We start from the raw sequence: 23,272 nt of genomic DNA, 5'->3' as shown, positions 1-23,272 counted from the left end.
TTTGGCTTCTTTGTGTTGTGAGCAAAGTGTATGAAGGTTAGTCTGTTTGTTGTGGCTCATGAGTGGTGTTAACTTTTTCTTATACCAGTTCATTTCACTTTTGCTTAGTCACACAACTATGGAAAGTGGAAAATATAAAAACGAGGAAAGCCTGACTATTTTAAAGCCAGGACAGAGTGGAGTTGTAAAGGTGCTAGTTCGGGCTCCAACTTCTTACTGTGTAGAATATGAAGGTTTCAGTGACCCGACTGCATCTGAACAAATTAGTGATGGAAAGTAATCAAATGCAATTACTGAAATATTGTATTTAAGTACAATTTTGAGGTACTTGTACTTTACTTGAATATTTAGATTTGATATGACTTTATACTTCCACTCTACTACATTTCATAGTAAAATATTTATCCGATAGCTTTAGTTACTTTTAAGACGAAGATTTGAGACAGTAAATAATAACAAGCTTTTAGGATACAACACATTGTTAAAGATGAAATCAGTGGTTTCCAACCTTTTCATCTTCTTGTGTCTTACAAAAAGCAGTGTGTTGTCAGGGTCACATTTCAGATGTCGATGAGTTTTTAACAGCTTCATTAAAGAGTGATTTTTTTTCCTTATAAACTTCTAATATGGTTTCATTTGAATAAATATGACATACAGACATACAGAGAGTTCAAAATACTGTTTTTCACAGTCCCACGATGTCAAAGAAGTAATATTACAATAATTTATACATGATGAATATGACACCATTCTACATAATGAGTACTTCTGCTTTTGATACATTAAGTACATTTTGTTGACAATATCTACTTTTACTTCGGTATGATTTGGAGTGCAGGACTTAAAAAAAAAATGTCATTGTGTAATTTTACTTTTACTAAAGGAAAAGATCTGAGCACTCCTTCCATCACTGGATGAATGTAAAATTTGTTCTAAATTAAATGCAGGACCGTGCAGCCGTACAACAGCAGCGAGGGAGCAATGTGTAGCATTTCTTCTCAGAGACTTTCTGATTGTTTTGTTCGTCTTGAGCTTAGCAGCAGCTGTGCACCAAGTTCTATGTAAGAACTATTTTGTAAAGACAGAAGGTATGAGCTGGTTGATAACTTTCTTCCCGAAATGTTTTAAAAGCAAAGGTGAGTTTGATTTATGGCAGCGGTATAACAAGACATTAGGGGTTAAGGCTGCAGTTGTAATACCAATGCTTAATTTGAATAATTGAGTGAATGACTGATCATACTTAGGAGCCAGACTACTTGGCATTGTAACACTATAAATCACAAGTGTAATCAAAACAAATGGGTGAAGTCATCATGTCACAGCTTGAGCCAACATAAAATCAAATAAAATTTACGCATTTACTAAACTTCATTTAACCATACAGATCAATGTGCAGTGATGGCACAATACTTTCCTTTTTTAGTCTGTTCTGAAAAGCAGGTTAAGCAGAGTTTGCAGAGTGACGAAACAATCATTGCGGCTTAAAACCCGGTTGTTATTTTTCAATCATTAAAAGTTTTTTTTTTTTTTTTATAATTTTTAATCAGACACATTTCACCTACAGAGGAAAAAGCTTTTAACATTTCTTCCTTTGCAAAAGTTTCCACAGTTTGCGAGCTTCTACGGTCAGCTACATTCAGGAATGCCAAGAATGCGTTTTTCATTGAACTGAAGTCTCTACATGCAATTTCATATAAGAAAGAAAAACTTCAGAGTTTCCCTCTACGGCCCATAATTTACATTTTACACAGGTGTTAAAGACTGCCCATCCAACAGAAAGCAGTTATTTCTGTTGATAGAGCGAACACACACACACACCATGCCAGTTACCTGAACAATAAACTGCTGCCATCGGTCAGACTAAAGGGCTGGACACAGAAAGAATGAAATAAAATGTTCAAATGAAAAACTAAACTTGGAAAATAAAGGGGACACACACACACACACACACACACACACACAGAGAACTCTTTCTCACACTGACAAACACACAAACAGCAGTCGACTGGTTTTCACAAGACAGACCAGCTCACTTCTACCAACAAGGTTATAATATTGTTAAAAAAAAGTCCAGCATTTTGGGAAAGACGTTTTTTCTGCTTTCATTCTGAGTGTGAGATGATAAGAACAACAGTTGAACGTGCGTAGCTTCCCTGTTACCCTTCTTACTTCATTCTGATGAAATCCAGAGTAAATATCACACTTTTCATTTACACTATAGCCACGTATGTCCATCTCTGTAAACCATATTACCAATCTCCCTGAATCTTTGTTTTCCCAGGCTGCATGATAATCAGGTCAAGGTCAGAGATAAACTGAAGTCTTTTGGTAACAACAACAAAAAAAACATTCAGAAGAAGAATAACTTGTGCACTTTAGCAGCTATGTAGTAAAAATAAAAGTTTAAATAGCTATAAAGGAACAATCAATAAACACAAACACACATGTGTTGTTCTGATTGTGTCTACAGACGCTGACCTCGGGCTGCTCCCTCCTTTCTCACAGATACATTTATGCATTTTCAGCATCTGGCTGGAATCCCTCTCAAATGCTCTTGAATGTTTCTTGGTTGCATTTCAATCCGTCTTAAATGTTCAATCAGTTTTGAATGTTAATTGGTTGCATTTACACTTGTTTTTTTTTTTTTAAATTTATTTATACATTTTATCTCTCTTTCTCCCAAGACACATAAAGTGTCTAAATATAAATACGATGAGTGTGGCTTCCAGGATTGGTAAGTGTGTTGCCCGTACATAGAGAAATAACTTAAAATCATGACAGTGTCTGGCAACCGTACCATAGCTGGAGATACTGTACAGGAATACTGAGTGAATGGATAACCTGCTGTTTACTAACAAACTGTGACTTTTACATTTCAGTTTAATCCCACATCATTACTTAAAAGACAGTGTCTTAACTCACCAGAACAAACACAGAGACAGTTATTATCTATCAATGAAATCTTTGTTGAGACAAAGACATTGCTTACATGAATAAATATAGTAATAAAAAGGCATTTTCTCAGGGTGTCAGCTTTTGTCAAGGCGACGCTAATAAACAAAACAAAAAAGCCTCACGTACTGTACATCAGTTTTGTACCTGTGAATGCACTGAGGTGTGTGTGTGTGCGTGAGTGTGCTTTTGTGCAAAATGAAAAAAACATTTCAGCATCTAATGAACTCCTGCATGTGTGAATGTACTGGATGTGCAAATAGCACACGGCAGATGATGAAGGCTATTTATCACACCACTGTGTGTCTCTGTGTAGCTAAATAGAGCTGAGGTGTCATCCCTCTATATAGGCGAGTGTGTGTGTGTGTGTGTGTGTGTGTGTGTGTGTGTGTGTGTGTGTGTGTGCGCGTGAGTGTGTGCGTGAGTGACAGAGAAAGACAACTCACCAGCAGGGAAGTAGAGCGGGAGGTTCTGCAGATACAGCTCCTTATCCTTCGGCAAGAACACACAGAAGATGACTCTGTCCAGCTGACAGACACACACACACACACACACACACACACACACACACACACACACACACACACACACACACACACACACACACACACACACACAATGACCTTTATTACAAGCATATGCAATAACTGTGAATTCATCAGTTACAGGGAGGAACAATGTAAAAGCGTGTTAGCGGAGAATGCAGCTAATGCATCAGTCCATTACTCCACTATTAGCTCCCTTTAATGATCCTGCCACAACAAAGCACTTATTACACCACATGCTGGGGACAGAGTGCAGGAAACGTGCAGATGGAGAGAAAGTATGTGTATGTGTGAGATGGAGACAAAAGAAAAGGGTTCGAGAGAAGGTTTATGGGTACTTCTATTGTATGTGTGTGTGTGTGTGTGTGTGTGTGTGTGTGTGTGTGTGTGTGTGTGTGTGTGTGTGTGTTTATGGCAGTGAAAATAAAATTGTGTGTGTTTTTGTGCATGTCCCTGAGTGTTAAAAACTGTGTGAATGTGGTGCTCGGCCCTCAGTTTTTCTCAATACCGTGTGAAACACTAGTTGACTCAATTCAGCCACATGGTACGAAATTCTGTCCACCACCATCATCTCTCACACACACACACACACACACACACACACACACACACACACACACACACACACCCATAAACATAATAGCTTTCAAATAATATTAAGACCCTACTGAGAGAGCACAGCTATTTTATGACAATAAAGAATCTTTATGTTCTGCGCTCCTGTGTTGTTTAGATTGTGGCGCTGCAGTCTATAATATTTACATTATGTTCTGTGTATCTGGACATACAGTGCAGTAAGTACACGACTCTAGGTGCAACCTGATGATAAAAGTTACTGTAGCTACAGTAAAAAGATGCTTTCAGGGATCTCAGCTCCACTGTACTCTGATAAACATTATTACCAAACTAATGTCTCTACAAAGGTTTTGATTTCTCCATTTTTTTTTGGGGGGGGGGGGGGGGGGGGCAGTATAATTTATAGCCAGGTTGTTTCCATCACTTTCTACCTGGGGTGGGAGTTTAAGTCTCATTGCTTTCAATAACAGACATTACAGCAGCTAGCTAGCCCGCAACCACTTGTTTTTCAGTCCTGACTTGCTGCACAATTACCATCACTTGCCAGTATTTGCATGCAGGCTAAAAGAGAAGATATGGAAATGTGCAGTAAAGAGCCTTTAGGCTAAGGTTTGAAATCTCTAACCGCCATACTAAGGTGCCTCCACCTGCACCAGAAAACGGTAGCAGTGGGGAACTGCGTGTGATACTACTGGAACAGAGAGCCTACCGATGCTGAAGCAAACAATAAAATCAATTGAATGTGATGGGCTCTCTCAGAACTGCCTGGAAACAAATAAAACAACTTGTAAATTTGAGTACTTATAGTGCTTTGCACTTACTGACCTGTTGCGGAGAATAAACTGCTACTTTACACACATTCAGTCCAATGTAAAGTTGCACAACCGTCCTTTGATAAGAAGACATTTTACAAGCATAATATTGCATTTCACGAGCTTTTCTTTAGCCTTGACAGTAGTTTAAAATAAAATATAAAAAAACCTGTCTATTTACTAGCTGTTCTGGAGCTTTCAGTCATGTCACAGTTTGCCCTGTAACCATAGTGTATCATGTGTAGATAGTCAACATTTCTTTTAGGACTTGTTGTTGATGTTTGCTTCAAAGCTGAGATTCAAAGGTGGTTTAGCAATTTCATAACAACTGTGATCTAAACCCCCAGAACAGCAAATACATTGACTTTTTTTTTTTTTATAACTTTCTGTTCAACTGTGAATCTAATTTATAAGACATGACTATGAAGCTCATGAGCTGCCTTGGGTCTTGCTTTCTTAAAACCGTTTTGTTATAAGAAAGTGACATACAATTTTGTATTACATTTGATGCACAGTGTTGGCATATTGCCCTGTGGCTGGAGTCCATTTTGTGCCTCTTTGTGTCTGCAATTTTCAATTTCCTTTTCTGCATTACAGCATTCCAAGCCAGTACAAGCGCAACAAAACACACTGTAAAAATGTTTTAAATGGAGGGGGTGAAATTAAAGAATAAACCCAATTTTCTCTGGTGAACATTTTTACTTTATATGTATGCAAATAAGCTCAGTCTCACCATCTCAGTTGTTTACAATAAAATCTTTCTCTTAAAAACACAGTGGAAGTACTTATGGGCAGAATGTAAATAAAAGCCTTGTTGATTTGTCTTTTTGGTCTCATTTAGAGACATTCAAGGCTTGTTGATTGTTAACTCTGTGGTGAGACTTGAAATGTTTCATGTTCATTTGCTGTGCACGGACAGGCTGACGGCATCAGTCAGCTAGTATTGCTACAGAGACTCTGGAGATGCCAGCGCTAACAATAACATCGTCAACACTCTCTCTGGGAGGCGAAACAGCATGGCGGTTACAACGAGGGAAAAAGATTGAAAAGAGTAAAGGGAGGAGACCTGAGGAGTAAAGGAGGAAGAGGGGAGGAGAGTTTAGAGCATGTAAACAACCAATTGGAAAGTTTCCGCTTTGTTCCAATCCCCCATCAGCCCCTTTTCTCTCTCCATCCCTCCCCTCCAGTCATCTATTCCATCATTTTGTCTTTTCTCTGCTCGCCGTTACTCCAGAGAGAAAGTGCGTGCGTGTTTGTGTGTATGTGTTTGTGTTAGTCGGATTTAGCCCCACAAGGAGCCAATTAAAACGCAGACTTGGCCATGAGCATGAGAGCCAGAACTTGGGAGTGTGTGTCTGAATGTGTGTGTTTTCTCAATGCACCCTTCTCTTCCCTCTCACCAGAAAACAAAAACAACAGCTGTGAAAGAAATAATACCTGGAGGAAATGGGAGGGAAACATTGCCAATCATGCACACAAAAACACACGAGAAAATATACCCACCTTGTCATGATGTGCATCAAGATACTCCCTCACAGTTGCTAACGCCTGGTGCACAGCCTGTTCAGGTGGGTATCCTACACAAACGCACACACAACATGAAAAAAGGAGACACCATTTCCAAGAGCAGGTGCAGTGACAGATCTGTGTGTTTGCGTTAGCTTGTTGTCTGCAGTGGGTTTTTTTTAGCTGTTTTTTTTCTCCAGATCTGTTCTTCTTTCCACTATTGTAACACTCATCCCGATTCGCCTATTTCAGCTACATGCAGACACTTGTTGGTTACCAGGAGACAGATGGAGAAAGACGACAGGGCTTTTTCTCTATTCATTCAGCAGCCGAGACCTTTCACTGCTGGAAAATTATTCCCACCACTGCTGGAAAAGCAACACAAAGCCTATGAAAATTTATCATCTGGCCAAAATGCCCAGCCCAAACAAACGCAGTAATCAGACCGTAAATATTCCATACACCACAAAAGGGTACATGTTAACATAGGGAAATACACAAGACTACAAATTAGCACTGAACAATACATTGTTTGTTTGATTAATTGACCTGCTTAATGTCCAGGAAAGATAATGGTCTTTGTTAAATACTGAAAAATGTAAAGCTAACACGGGACGCATTCCTGTTTTTAATATTTAATCAAAGCCATGATCTTCCTCCAACCTTTACTGAGCTGTTTGAGTCACCCATTCTTTTCCACACGTGATAAAAGAAGTAAACTGTGATCTGAGGTGTCAAAATCCTTCACTTTGTACACCCATCATTCACCACAACCACCTGTAGTAGTAGCAAAAAAAAAACATTAGCTGGAGTGGAGAAAAATGTTGCAAATGGATTTAATCAAGGCTGCAGTGATGTTTCCTCTAAAATGCATTTACTATTCTCATAAGGAAAGATAGAAAACTAAGTGTGTTTTCAAACTGGAAAAGTTCAAACCAAGGTTAATGTTTTTATTAAATTGTCTACACCGATCTGGTTCGCTTTGGTTTCACATTGCATCTTTGCGAGCGCACTGCATTACTTTGTATGCCATGCCTTCATCCTGTCCTCCTCACCTTCATGGGCTGCGTCTCCCTACACTTGGCATTGATTTGTAGACAAGTATGTGTCTGATGTCTGCATGTTGTCAATTCAATGTGCTCATTTTTACTTCCCTGTTTGGATCCTTTAATTCTTCTATTGTTTAATTGGTGACGATAAAATGCCTCAGCCTTGTGAAACTGGTACAAAAGTCAGAATCATCCGAAAACTACTTGGAATCGGACTGACACCATCTCTTTTGGTTGGACAAAATTTTGTTCCTTTGGTACCTTTGACACCTGAAGGTTTGGACCAAAAAAGGTAGGTGTGAAATCACCCTTAATGTCCTCACATATTTCTCAGCACAGGTCTACTCACCTACACTGTAATGAGGTCTATTCAGCCAGGATGACTGAAAACGTGTGATGAGAGCAGCTATAATACTTGTAGGACTCTCAGATGTCACTGTAAAAGTACAAATCCTCTCTGGGATTATTCAAAAACAAATACTGTGACTGGCTGGCAGTCATGTTGGCACTATACCTACATTATTTTTCAATTGCATCAAATTACAAAGTGGGTGAAACAATGATGAAAAGCAGCCTCAGACTTCAAATGTAGTTGAGTCACAGCTCCAAATGTAAAAAACAAGACAATTCCTTTATATTTTCTCCTTAAAAATGAGACAAGATGAAAGAAAAAAAAATAAGATGTTGGTATGATTTTTTTTTCACATTTTCTATTTGGAAGTACTTTGTAAGTATTGTTCCAAAAACAATGAGCAAAGCAGATTAACTTTCCCTCTTTCCTGCCTTCAATTGAAGCGGTCTGTAAAGCTGATTTTATCTTCTAAAATTATGTAACCTTTGGTAACTCTTTGAACATGCTGACCTACAAAGCAGTCAAAAGGAAAACGATGGATGCTGACAAACAGAAACAGGTGGAACGGAGAAAAGGATACTGATTACAAATGGAGTCAGTAGGGACTTTGGCCTTTTCCTCTTTCAAGCAATGGGAGAGAAGTGTTGACAAGCGGCCCTCACATCAGAGCCACCCCGGGGTGTGATTAAGTACTATCTTTAACTCTCTGTCCTGCCAGTGCGAAGGGGATTACAGTCAATCTAACACAATCTCCGGCCTAATCTGTCTTAATCTGCCAGACTTAATCCAAAGCGTTAATCTGAGAACCACCTCTGTGGCTGGAAGAGATAATGTGACAAGTGGCAGTGGGTGACTCAGCAGCTCTCCGGTTAAACAGGCAGACTGATACTGGTGGAGAACACCGCCAGTGTGTAAGGCACATAAACAGAGGCCCACAGGTATGTTGTTGTTGTTGTTGACCAACATGTGAAGTGAAACTGAAAATTGATAACTCACAAAATTGATCGCGCGCACATATAAGACACATGACTCAATGAATGCACATGTCATTTGCTCTGGTTTTGATGAGGAGACACATAAACACACTGACCGTAGATTCCAGTGGAGATGCAAGGGAAGGCCTGCAGAAATAAGATGACAAACAAAGTAGTTAGTCTGTTTCTGATCTCTCACACACACGCACGCATGCACATACGCACGCACATACACACACGCATGCACGCACGCACGTGAGGACACTCACCGACATAATACAGCCTCTTATCCTAAACTAAAAGCCTAAAATCGACCCTCATCTCACTCTTAACATCTGAAACTCAAACTGGTGCTCAACAAGACAGCCATACAATTAGACACACATGCACACACCATTGCACTAAAATCACACTCTCTGCTGGACCTCAATGGAGTCTTTCTCCTGATTGTTTTTTTTGTGGCAGCCTTTCTTCTACTTAAAGATCAAATTGTGGATCATCCTTTGCTGACGAGGCACAGAAGGACTTCCTTTATCATCTACAGCAGAGCTAGCAGCGCTAACCAGGCATCACTGTTGTAATTATGAAGGGGGTATGGAGACCATTAGTGTGGAAACAATCAGTTCTATATTTTTTTAAGAGTTTAAAGTATCTTTAACATTTCAGTCCAGCTGTTTTGGTAACGAGTGTGTTTCAGTCATGTAGTTCCCGGAGTGTTGGAAATGACGCACATAATAGAAGACCAAATTGGGTGTTTGTTTTCAGTGAAGTTACGCAAACTGGGGGCTGTGAAGATTAATGGTGTTATGTTGGTTTAATGAAGACGACACAGGTATAGGGAAACAAGTAAACTGAGTTGTTTACACTGACAGCGTATTGAAGGAACACTGATTCTCAAAAATGGCAGCGAGAACTTGTCACCTGCAGCTCTTCATCTAATAGCTTCCCATGGCTTTTCCATAATAAAGGTCACTTGTGTTAGTTCAATGCCTCTAAAAGACAGTTTGCTTTTCTTCCATGTCTTGAATCGACGTATTCTCTTAGGAGTTAAGATGTGGACCAACAACCAGTCCCCAGTTTGAATCCTTATATTTCATCTGTCACCTGTCAACTCTCTACTCCTGCCATATAACGAAGGTATTTATTGTCCTACATGTACAATTAAGGCACTGTTGGTCACTTAAACTGTTCTTTCCATTCACACTGGCTGCACCCAAAGCTAACGTGAGGCTTTAGCTGTAAAGATCTTTCTGGCACCAAATTCCCTCTTTTTGTCACTTTTTTCTTTTTTCACCTGGAACATAATGGAGAAACACAAGGAGGTAATTTGGTACAAAATGACTGTAACTTTAGATTTGATTTTAATAACGATGCTGATTAATTGCCTCAGCTGAACATTAGAGAGTGTTTCTACACAGAATGAGGAATGTGGATTTTGCTCCCCATCACTTATAATGCAACTGATTTAAACAAATAAAAAAAAGGTGTCTCTGTGTGACCTACATGGACAGAAGCAAGAATAAAAAAAAAATACCAACAATGTTTTCAATGTGTTTACAAGCATGTCAGCCTTGAAAAAAAATGTGAACCTATCCTTTAGTCTGAAGCAGCAGCAGCAGGAAACGTTTAGTTTGCATTAGCAGTAAAATAAGACACCTCTGATATGGATGCAGGAGAGCCAACAGTAAATTTGAAGGCTCTATCGAGTAGATTAAATTACAAACTGTAACATTTAAATCGTGAGTGCATTGTTTCCTATGAATTTCTTGAGAGTGAATACTGTGGGTGATTTAAAACCGGCACAGTAAAACAGAACACGCAGTAGGGATTAATTCTATTAAACAGAGAGACAGTTTTAGATTATAAACACATTAAACAGCATCAAAATGGGGGATTGAACAATACACAATTAAAAGGATTGAAGCTTTCAGCTGATGGTATCAATGTTAGGCAAGTTTAAGCACCACCACTGGTTCTGGTTTGAGTCAAGCAGTCAGTAAACTTCAAATCTGGCAGATTCTCAACCTGCTGTTAAATATGGCCATAGGAGCAGATGCCAGGATGCTCCCTGTGTCTCCAGATCTGTTCGTTTAATTTGACAGCAGAGCTTGAAACTCGGGGTGAAGGCAGATGTGACTCACAAGTTCCTCACGACCAAAGATAAATATATGACTTGAAATTTTATGGATGTGCAGAAATTAATAATAAATGCTGTAATGATTTGTAGATGTGTAGAAAAATAGAAATTGCTGCAGTGGACAAACTGTAAGTCAGATTTCGATTATATTTTTCAGCAGTGAAACTACAAGGCACTACTTTTAGCTTCACAGCCTCCATGTTTTCTGCTGCTGCACCTCTGACTTTATTTTTAAGTTGCTTTGGTCTTTTTCTTTGGCTTTAACGCTTCTCTATGAAACCTCCTGCCTGGTGTGTTTCATGAAGCCTTCTTACAACTCAACACCATGACTTGTTTTTCCCCTTCCTCTATCTATCTCAGCTGAAATGTAGTTCCCTTTGAAAAATCCACAGGTGATCAATCTCCGCTCTTTAGCTCAGGTTTATTTTTTAAATAGAATTTTGTCACACCGTCGTGACTGCAGTGCCTCTCTTCTTCTTTCCTCTTAACCATGCCTTCTCTTTGTCTTTGCGTTCTTCCTTTTTTCTGTTGCAGTTCTCAGTGATTCCCTTCCTTTTAACCTGACCTCTCAAGTGTCCGCCCTCTTTCCGACCCCTCCCCTCCCTCCCTATTTGTCCCCAGCTTTCATCATCCCTTCAGATTCATCTCATCCCTCAGTTCTCACCACAGAGCGTGCAGCATTATCCGTGGCTGTTTGCATGCTGTTCTTGTAGCACTGCCTCAGAGAATTCCTCTCCCTCTCTTCAACTCCTCCTTGCGCAATGGGCCCCACTGTGTGGATCACATCTGCAGAGACAGAGAGATGAGAAGAAGCATTTTTATACACAGAGTAAGAGGTGTGAAGCAACAGTGAAATATAAGTCAAATCAAATAATCTTTCTCCAGTTAAATTCCCTTTTTATAACAGTTTATATTGCAGTTATAGTGAATATTAATATTGAAATATATTATAAAACTGTAACTCAACTGCTGACTTAAAAAAAGGTTTTTAATGTCTCGACAGAAGCTTTGCAGTAACGTCACCTCTCCCATCACAAACAAAGCTGGTAACATCATGGAAGTCAGTTGGATTTTAGAGCATTTCCCAAACATTTGTTCCCGCTGTGGCACACTTTCTGTGATAAAAAAAAATATTTGTAAGCAGTGGCACCTGAAACTTAAAAAGCATAAAGTGCACATCATTGATGTGGGCAAGAAACTTGTGTGTTTTTAATTTGTTCAGTGAGTGGGACATCGCAGTAGAACTTGCTTTTGACAGTCTGACCCCGGGAGACCAATTCACGGTGCACAACCCCGCTATGGTCAACAAAAACCCACTTTTTTGTTTTTGGACAATGATGTTATGCCCCTCAGTCCCTCCAAACATCTTTCCAGGCTCATTGCTTCATTGCCGTAGGCATCCACAAGCATTACAAAGGTCTCCGTTACCGATTTCTAGAGATTGACACTAAAATTAATGAGCACCCACTGGTCATGTCCACAGAGAAATCGCAAAAGCACCCGGACCACTGCTCATAAAAGCATGTATAACTCAGGTGCTGATGTTGATCAAGTGTTGAAACTTTGAGTAGTTACTCACGAAGTTTATAGCTTTTCTGTGCACCTTTTGCGCGTAACACTAGCAATCTCTGAGCTTTCTGATCCACCCTCGTATTGTCAGTTACTTGAATGGGACTGAACATATCTTTGACATTTAAAACAGAACTGTTTCCCTGTAACAGGCTGTCTTATTTTTACGTCATTGAATAATGCCTGAGACCTGGGCAGCCATTCAGAGGTCTACAATCAGTGAACACACCGCAGGCTTTCAAAAAAATCCCTCTCTCTGTCGCTAAGAGCATATGATTTGAACTGCAGATCTGGAAAGCTATAAAGCTCCTGCTGTCACTTTTAACGCTGCACGCAAATAATCTTTGAGTATAAAACAACTGGGCAGGAAACCCTGGGTGTTTCTCATTAATTGTATAGTAAATATATATACTATAATATAGTAATAAAGTAAATATTTTACTAAAACTGCTTCAAGTACTACACTTCTTCACTGTATTGAAAGTGTACGAACCCCTTTAAATAATGCTTACTCTTTTCTTCTCTGCAAATTTACAATAAAACTGTCTTTCACTGTTTCTAATTGCTTTGTACAATAATACTGTCATGTGGCTCTAGTTTGACTAATTGATCCTGTGTACTTTCTTTGTCAAGTTAATGACTGTTTTTTTTCCTCTCAGGTCACTGAAAAAATATTTAAATTTGACTAATTGATTAAAAAGAGGGTAGATGAGCTGAAGTGCATTGAATTGAAGGCAGACGGCGGTGGGTGAGTGGGTGGTGGGTGGGGTGGGGGGTGGGGGAGTTCACAAGTAGAAGCTGAGTAAGGAACAGAGAAGACTGCAGTAGAGATGTGGTTTAGCCAGCCTCTACACGCCTACGCTAACGCCACCACACATTCTGATGAGGCTCAGCATGTTGCTCTCAGCGTGAATCCCAACGCTGTCATAAAACCAAGCTGGACCACTGCCTCTACGCAAACACACATGCACACGCACACACACACACACACACGCACCCACATGTACACACACACACATCTGAAAAAAAAAATACATTTTAACTACATTTATTTTATTCCTGACAGAATTAGGTGAAATAATCTTTTTTTTTTTTTTTTTTATCAATCTTGACATGTCAGTTTTCCCGTGCCAGAACTGTGATAAATTGGATTCGTAGTAAGTGTGTCCAGATTTTGAATAAACATCCCAATCGGAGCCTCAAACCTGCCCAATCTTAATCAAATTAGCCTGACTTTTAATTTCAGATATGTTTTTTTCACGGAGTCTCGGTCTAAATTCGCATATACTGACACATGCTGTTTTGAGCGCATAAATGTGTTCACACAAGTATGACAACATGCAGTGAACTGTCAGACGGTGTGAAAGTCAAGCACTTCTCACCCTTAATGGTCGCTATTTGGCTACATAGCAAAAGGGAATGAACCACCAACTTGTTTCCAAACTACTGAAAGGAGCACCATGATGTCCTACTACATCCGGTCATGTTTTGTAGTAGATAGTGGAAGATATGTCACATCTACTGAGCCGCCGGCAGAGTTGGTGGCGCTAATGATCTGACGGCAAACGGAAGAACGAGAAGAAGAAGAAGAAGAGGCATTAAGAGAAGCGTACTCATTGCAAATTGCATCCTTTTTGTTTTCACTTGAAATGTCGTGGTATGGAACATATATGATCTAGTGGGTCAAAGTTCAAGGCGCATTTTTATGATGAAGCAAGTATGTCCCAATTGTATACACACCACATGCAACAGTACAGACTTTCTAAGGGTAGCTGCAGTATGTAATAAAAGTATGTAAGAAATAGTATGTGATTCAGAACGTAGGGAATGATTATTTTTCACTAAGTAGTCATCAGTATGTTTAATTAAACACGTGAAATCACGCAAGTGAAATGAGGAAACAAAGCCATCAGGTACTTTAGAGGGTGAAGCTTTCAAATGTTACAGTCATTTACGGTAAGTGCACAACAGCCGTGTCAGATTTGAGATAACAATACCCCGGTGTGTACTACACACCAAATGTAACATACAGAGAAGAGCAGCCCTAAACACTCACTAAAGTATAAGGCCCAGCCCCATGTTGGTTTCAAAGCAGGGGACAATGTATACAACTTTGATGGGAGAATGAAGTGGGACTTTCCTACTACCAACTGCTCAGAGAAAAAAAAATTAAGAATACCCAGTTAAAAGGAACTACTTCTCCTTCCACCTGTCACAGTCATATCTGAACTGCAGCTCTACAAATGTGTGAGCCACTGAAGCCGGTCTGAGGAGAAGAAAGATGTTGCTACGACGCGAGAGACTTCCCTGACAGTTGTTAAGCCGCGACAGGCAACATCCAAGTACAGAGAGAGACAATGTGTTGCTATGGTGACGTTTATCACCGTCTATGACTGTGGAAAAGTCCACATAGGCCTCAGTTTAGATGTTGAAGTACGAACAACGGGAGCTCCCCGTACTCTAAAAACTATGGAATTCTATTTCATTCAAATCTATATAAATAGATATGCTGGTGAAATAAATAAATATAGTCATGAAATATGTGATGAAATAAATTCAGCCTACAATAAATTGCTATATAAAGATCAGGTCTGCAGCTTTTCAATTCAGCTTGGAGTGAGATTTGTGTCCCTGTCATCATATCAATTCAATAAAATATTTTGCAGTTGTATTATTATTTTCAAAGTCCCTGATGATGTTATGTTTTATTGAAAATACACTAAAGCAGCCTATGATGCACACCGGCCCAATCTCATTTGTTTTGACAGACAGTTGAGCGATTATTTGCAAATGTATTGACTCATTCATATATTTGGGATGGCCTTTATTTATTTCCCTATCATTTTTTATTCCAATTCGAATACCACTGTTTTTATATGAAACAGCAAGCCTCAGAGTGAGAATTTAATCCAGGACTACAAAATTATAGTTTTGGAAAACATTACAGTCAACTAATATAACAAATATTACCAGATGTAACAATTTTTGCAACACAGACCTCACAAAGGTATAAAAGTTTGGGAGTACATTTAAACAGGTATAAGTATAATTTTGCAATGGATTCAGTAAATTATGCACTGGTCTAAAACTTGTGCCTTAGCCTCTCTCAAAACGTTGAGAGATTGCGCCTGTCGTGCGCAAATGCCGCCAACGCTGTGACGTGCATGGTTCAAATATATATAATATATATTGATGACGCAAACGTTCCTTGCCCACAACAACACAATTGCAGCCCCCTCACCACCCCTACTTGCTGGATTTGACTCCACGTGACGTCTTTTTGCTCCCCAAAAATGTGATGTTTCTCTGGACATGTTTCTGATGCACGGTGAAATCACAAATGTTTACGGAACAGTTGTCACAAAAACCTGTGTAACTCAGGTGCTGATGTTGATCAAGCGACGTAACTTAGAATACTTCCTCATGAAGGTCATAGCTTCCCCCTGCTATGTGCACGTCATGGTGCTTCTCTCCATATGCGCACAACTGGATTAGTCTCTCAACATTTTGATCAACCCATATATATATATGTTTACATTTTGTCGAAGTGGAATATTTAAACGTATGCCAAATTAGTTTTTAGCTGTTTATGTTTGCAATGCACCTTTGGATGTGCAGAAAAACTATTACTGAATCAATTTAATACTGAAGAAAATTTCTGAGGCAAGTTCTGTTCTTATGATTTATGCGAGTGGGTTCATGGACACTTGTTTGCAATGGACATCACCGATAATAATTGCCTCCGAAAGGCTTTTTGAATTTTAAAAAGGTTCATAAAATGAACAGATTTGAATTAACTGGGGAGAAGAAAAAAAAACACCTGAATTAACAACTCACCCACACTGATCGCATTTGTCTTCTTCACAATTCAAAACAATGAGACTAATGATTAACTACATTAAGATGGACATTAATACAGCCCTCTCTCCTAATCACCCACTCATTTAACAAGCCACGGATTGCAGAGCACAGAAGAAGCCTAGAAGAAGCTCTTTAATCCAACCCTCCGAGAATCGGACAGCATGAGTTAGAAAGATTTAACACAGGGTTTGGGATTTAAAAAAAAATATGATCTGGGGATCTTATTTCAAAACAGGGAATTCATAAAAGAATTATGAAATGTGCTCCTGTTTCTATTTCCCCGATACCCTCAACAGGTTTTTCTGTTAATAGAAAATGTTGTAGCCGTATCCATCGACAAAGAAATTCAGCCAACCACAATCAATGAAAGATATTTGGTTCACGATGCAGGATCTGCTCATTATGCCCGGGCAGTGGAACAACGCTCAGCCTGCCAAGAACTATTGTACTGTATTATTTTTTCATAACTAAGTACTTGAGATACAAATCTGAAAGAGAGGAAGCTCTTGGGAAAGAGGTTTAAGCTGATTTAAATCACAGCTTCAATCTCAAACCCCTTTCTATTAAATCGTCTTAAAGATAGGCAACCTAGCAAACATTTTAATGACATGAAATACAGGTTTTACTCCTAATTTTACCATTACTACATAGCTATAAGCATCATAAAGAGTTGAAGAGTTAAGCTGCTTAAATATGATTCAGTGTAACTCAATATGAGATTTTTTTTCAATTCAAATAGACTGCCATGTAAAAACATCTATTTATCATTGGTAATCTTTAGTGCGTGTTTGATTTAAAACCAAAAGCTGGAGTACAAACACACACACACCCACCCAGATGGGCTACTTTGTGACACTACCCATGTTTTCCTTCTTACCCAATTGAACATACATGTTTTCATAGATTTACATATATTTGCAGAGGTTCAAGAGACTTGAATTTCATTTCAGTGCACAGAGGTCAGGGTTTCTTGTTTTACATGTTTTCTATGGCACACTGAGGCATTCAAAACTAAATAAATAAATACATTCAAATAATATATATATATATATATATATTTTTTTTTTAATAAAGGAATACAAACAGAATACAGACTATAAGATATAATGTTAGGTGAAATCTAATCAAAAGTGGTATATGAAATAAAATGGCCCCTGGGGAAAAGCAACATTGTTTAAAAAAAACAGACTTTGAAAAAGTTACATTCTAAAATAAAAACTTCTGGAATTAAATGGAAAAAAGACCATTTATTTCATGCTGTCCTTATATATTTAATTATTTTGAACACTTTGGAACTCCATAGCTCAAAAATATGCTCCCAAAAACTCCTCAGCTAACTTAAGTTGTTAATAAGCCAACAATTTTTGATACTAGAACTGCATTAACTGACTCCTGTCCATTTGGGGGTAGAGCATCAAGTTGTAACAACAACATTTTATCACCTAAAAAGTGAGTATGTCCGAAAACAGTTGCCTAAAAACCCATCAGATACAGACATTTATTTGAAGTTGTGTCCAACATTCACTCTCCTTGGAGCTCTTTTTTGGTCTCCACCAGTTACTGAGGAAACTATCTGGTTCTTTATCTCCTTAATGCTCCAATATGTTGATCAGCTTTTTTGTGCTTTTATTCTGAAAACATACACTTGACACTCTGAGAACAGTCCGAATGAACCAGAAAATTAAAGTTGTGGACCAGAGAGCCAAAACAATGAGCTGAAAGACACTAAAATGCTTAAGCAAACTTTGTATATTACCATTTGCATTTGATACACTGTTACATACATCTAAAACCTTTAAAAACTAATTTTGTCGACCGAAGAGAACGAATATGTGAACTGCAGTTCGTGAATTCGTTTTTTAGTCCTTTACACGAACGATTGCTAACTTATCAAATGTGGGTTGCGTTCTGTGTTGAGCATAATATTTGCCTTCGTCAAGCTGCTCTGAGTCACGCAGCTGTCTCAACAGACCATACTCCTCCTGCGATCATTAAACAGGAGACAAGAAGCTTTACTGCTTTGGCAATTTATGAAAAACTATATGCTGCGACGTCTCTGTGTCCCCCTATGACCTGAAGTGTGCCGATGAAAGTCTGCTCCACAAGCTGGTATGAGAGACTCCAGCTAAGAGAGAAGTCCACAGATCTAGACTGAAAGAAACATGTCTGAGTACAGTGACAGTCCTTCATCAAACTGCTCACTGATGAAGGAGAGTGCAGTCCCTGAGAAATCACTTAGTCTCAGAATATGAACCCAAGAGAGAATACTCCAATCAAAGCCTGTTCATAAACCGACACAACTATTAGACACTAATATTCTACAATTTCAGACATTATAAAAGGTTTATATTGTATGTTGTATCACATTGCAGGTGGTCATTCATGACACTGACAGTGCTGACGGCTGCAGGCCTATTAGCTGCTAAGTGCCACAATATCAGCCGGCAACAACGTATCGCCTCCTGTGCTGTTCCTACGTTACGGCTTGACTGGTCTGCAAAACAACACGAAGTAAAGCAAAGATCAGCGGTTTTAATTTGTTTAAAAACAGTTTATTTGAGTCACTGCATTAATGTGTCTAACTAAAACTGCAACGAGCAATTGTTTTTGTTATTGTTTAATTGAGTCACATAATTACTCAGGACCTGAGACGGCATTTACAAGTTGTTTATTTAGTCTGACCAAAATTTGTATATGTGACAATCACAGACAGCAGCAAATATGAAGATTTGAGAGAAAGGAAACAGTGCATTTTTTTTTTAAATAAATTGATACATTTATTATTTTATTAAAAAGGTAAAAATAATTGACCAATCGTTTCTGCTCTCATTAAAAAAAAAAAAAAAAAAAAATTTTTTTTTTACTTTTCAATCCCAGCCTTATCAGAATCATTAATATGGACAACAGAAATTTGTAAAATAAAAATAGGATCAGATTGTATCGTCACAGTATAATTTGGCTGAAATTCAATAATCACCCAGCTCAAACTGACATTCATCAGTATTTCATAAGCTTAATCTTTTGTTTTTCTTATCAGTGAAACAATCTGATCCAAAATTCATCTAAATTCTCCACTCATCACAGACACACAGGCCCAAAAACCTTTAATTCTCCTTTCATTGACTCGCAGTATGTTTTAGAATTGATTTTTAGATTACTTATTGATTACTTTTCATGGCCTCTGCTGTTCCAGAGGCCGAGCTAAAAACTGACGGGGATAGAGTGTTTGCATTTAGGCCTCCGAGACTCTGCATCGACCTGCCTGAGGAAGTCAGGTTTTCATCCCCATTTAACTCTTAATAAAATTTATTTTAACCTAAACCACTGGAACTGGTTTTATTTTATATTACAATATCTCCTGATTTGGGTGTTTTTCTGCACCGTTTGAGTAACTTGTAGAAACTTGATTCTTATTCTTTTTTTGGAATTGAGGCACATTGCAATCGTTATTTCTATTAAAATACCTGACAACTCAAAGCTGTATTTTGTACAGTAGAGCTGCTGAGAGAACAGTATAAACCCCTTCTTTACATGGGCCCAGCCGAAAAAACACTGGAAATTTAAGAGCGTACAAGAACTGGCTTTATGATGAATCACTATTGTGATTCACCACTTGGTGAGCAATTTATAGTGTGCGAGAATGCTGTGGATGAGTCTTTAAATAGCAGCAGAGACCTATCAGAACATTCACAGCAGCTGAAACACTCACAAACACATGTTTAATTACTGTGGTGAAACATGCAGGAAGAGAATACAAAAAAAAGACTAAGGAGGACAGTGTAAAAGACACATTTGTTCTCCGCATTGTGTGTTTGTCTGTCATTGTTTGTGTGTTTACTCTCCACTCAGTGTGCATTACTCCGACAGTGAAGTAGCCCAGAGTGAGTGTGCGTTCTCAAAGAATCTTTGAGCCAATGCATCAACGGAGCACTCAGCGGTGACCAGGTTCGCAGCTCGGCCGCGTGTGTTCGTGTGCGGTACTGTACGTGTTATGCTGATTTGGTTCAACAGTGGGTCACTTGGTGGTCATTCATCTGCATGTCATCCACTAAATGTCACGGCTGCACTGTTCTCTAATTCACACACACACACACACACACACACACACACACACACACACACACACACACACACACACACACACACGGAAACAAATATGGCTACGCAAAAACTGAACCGTAATCTATAATCGCCGTGGCGATTTGTCCTCATTGCTGACCCAATCATCCGTTTCATTTATATTCCTCTTTCCATCCGTCACCTCTTTTTCTTCTTTATCCATCCACCTTCACTCCATCTTTCACTCTCTACGTCCTTTGTCGTCACCCTCCCTCCCTCCGTTACCATTACCTCATGCAGCACCTCTCCTCTCGCCCCCATTACCCTCTCCCCCATGCCTCCATCACCTCCTGTCTATTCCCTCCTCTCTTCTTCCATTTTATCCGTCTCTTATCCTCACTTCATCCCTCCTGTCTTCCTCTTCTCCTGCCCCATTTGTTCCAACCTTCCCTCCCTTGTCCCTCTCATCCCTCTGTTATCCTCTTTGCCCATACATCCTTGTTTCTCCCTTTCTTCCTCCATTAGAAATTCCCCTCACCCCCTCTTCCCTACTTCTCCTCTCTCTCCCTCTCTCTCCGTCACCTGAGGTAGACAGTTCTGTCAGGAGTCGGCCTTATTTACCGCCTCTCTTCACTCCTGTTTACATTATCGATCGGCAGGGCTGCTTTAGTTCCACCATACATCAACAACCCCCTACCACCTCCTCCTCCTCCTCCCCACCCCAGTGTTATGGCTGCTGGCTCACATTACCCTGAAACACACGAAGAGTGGGTGAGATGGGGGGGAGCTCAATGGGGAGATGGAAAGCTAGCAGAGCATGTTAGGATGTGTGAGGGATTTATGCTTGAAGGAGAGAGTGTGTTGGATAGTGTGTTATGGAGCCTGTGTGAAGACCAGTGTTAAAGGGACAAATTGGATGTGTCTCCTGAAAGTGTGTGACTGACAGTAAGAGAAAGTATGTGCGTGCTACGCGTTTAATATGCCGAAAACATACACAATCACCCTTTGTGACTGCACAGGGTTTTGCTAACAAATGAGGGATTTCAGTCCTCTTTCAGTCGATTTAAAATGCACATATTCAAGACTATATGGTCAAAAGTATGTGGACGCATCACACCAATTCAAAAATTAACATGGATATGCTGCTGTAACACTCCACTGTTACAAGGTTGTAAAGCCTGGCTGCAGATTTACTCCCACAAAGCCTCAAGAGCATCAGTGGGGTCATCCTGCTCTGAGATGGGGTCAAGGTCAGAGCTCTGCAGACCACACAGCCTTCTTACACCAGATTCAGAAAACTATTCCTGTATGGACTTTGCTTTGTGCACAGGAGCAATGTCAAGTTGAAACATCACAAAGTTTGTGTCTAACTATCACTGTAATCCTATTTGTCCCTTGATGGATAAAAGGCCACATTGAGCTGCCTCCATCATTTCTTGGCAACATGTTGGGCCTCTTTGCTGACTCGTCCTTCAGTCGGTCATTTAGGTTTTCTTTTGCCTGGAGAAGTCCACCTCAGCACAACCATCCCTGCTGATATGGCTGTCCAAGTACTGTCTATACGTTTTCAACACACTCAAGTGCCTCACCAGTTATTCAAACTGGTGCTGGGAGTGTTGCGTATCAAAGCACGTCACCTGAGTTTTGGAGATGTTGATGTTGAGACCTGTTTTCTTAACACGTGTCGAGCTTGTCTTTATTTTCTTGAATGTTTAGCTGGTAGAAAGTGGGATAGGCAAATCTTCAAGCTGCCTGTCCTCAGATTCCCTCGGAGTTAATGCGCTGTGGTTGTGGAACCCAGCGCTGAGGAGAACAGGAGGATATAATGTGTCTCAACCTAAACTTAGAGCAACAAGGTGCCAGATATAGTTTTTATACATACAAATTGAAGTGAGATTCCACAGATGCTAACCCCAAACATAAACCATGAAAACAGCTGCAGAACAACACAGGTGACCACATACTGTACATGTGGGCAAAGAAAAATGTTCTCTTGTACTTACATTGGTAAAGGGAACATGTTATCTCCTTTTGTGAAGACAGCAAACGATACAAAGCAAAAATCCTTTCATGAGGAAGAAAAATGGCATTTTCTGAAAGCAACACATATGTGCTCACAGGAATGTGGAGGCATCTACTGGAAGGAAGAAAACCTTTTATATAAACAGGTTTTATTCAGGAACATCTGAGATGGACGCAACAACAATACTACACCCACCTAATCAGGTCAGGTTTTCAGAAATCAGTGCTGTGGGCTCTTACTGTGGTGTTTTCACTTTCTGGCTCTGTTTGTTGATTAATGAGGGAGAAACTTTACAGACCTGCGCCTTCATGCTGATTTTGCACGAGCATTTTTGCTGTCTATACCTAACAGCAGCTATTATAGCCGTAGTTGCATACAGTGTGAAAATATGCAATTAATAGCCATTCAGCCTGCCAGAGGTTAAACTTCTCCGAAGTGTCATTACATGAACATATGCACACACTGAGCGTTTTACGCATTAGTTTATGATATGTAAAGAAGCCCTGTGTCCATCTGTTGATGGAATTACGCCCGAAGTCTCGATGGCTTCACAATGTGCCACATATAAAAAAAATACAGCAGAATTGACCCATTTTGATTATACTCATTGTTTCTCTGTTCAACAAAGTGTTTTTAACTAATCCGGTTTTGAAATCATAGCTGGCTTCTGAATTGTCTCCAACATAGGGCTGAAATTACATCCCACTTTTTATGAAAAATATAAAGAATTTATGGGGCTACCTGACAGCCGAATTTCACGCAAATAACAGGGGCATATCCCTTGAGTGCGAGTCCCTGGGCCCCTGGCCATCAGAATATGTTGATGTGGAGGGTTTATACCGTAATACCGTAATGCA

General features: G+C 39.4%; 1 protein-coding gene across 3 annotated transcripts in view; it reads right to left on the bottom strand.

Moving 5' to 3' along the window:
- macrod1 (mono-ADP ribosylhydrolase 1) overlaps positions 1 to 23,272 on the bottom strand; it is a 114,885-nt gene that overhangs the window by 2,677 nt on the left and 88,936 nt on the right. For 2 of the 3 annotated variants that reach the window (XM_069171306.1, XM_069171304.1), the window contains 4 exons: positions 11,568 to 11,689; positions 8,883 to 8,913; positions 6,389 to 6,462; positions 3,399 to 3,480 (listed from right to left, as the gene is read on the bottom strand). In XM_069171306.1, the coding sequence (XP_069027407.1) occupies positions 3,399 to 3,480; positions 6,389 to 6,462; positions 8,883 to 8,913; positions 11,568 to 11,689 (309 nt within the window). Of the gene's footprint in view, positions 1 to 1,830; positions 1,869 to 3,398; positions 3,481 to 6,388; positions 6,463 to 8,882; positions 8,914 to 11,567; positions 11,690 to 23,272 lie in introns of all 3 variants that reach the window. The other variant, XM_069171305.1, reaches the window with a different exon arrangement.

This window comes from Embiotoca jacksoni, unplaced genomic scaffold (assembly GCF_022577435.1).
Source record: "Embiotoca jacksoni isolate LCO1_2020_lvr unplaced genomic scaffold, fEmbJac1.0.p SCAF_5, whole genome shotgun sequence".
Classification (NCBI taxonomy): domain Eukaryota; kingdom Metazoa; phylum Chordata; class Actinopteri; family Embiotocidae; genus Embiotoca; species Embiotoca jacksoni.
The sequence above is the reverse complement of the archived record's forward strand: the minus strand, read 5'-3'. Positions and strand labels throughout refer to the sequence as shown.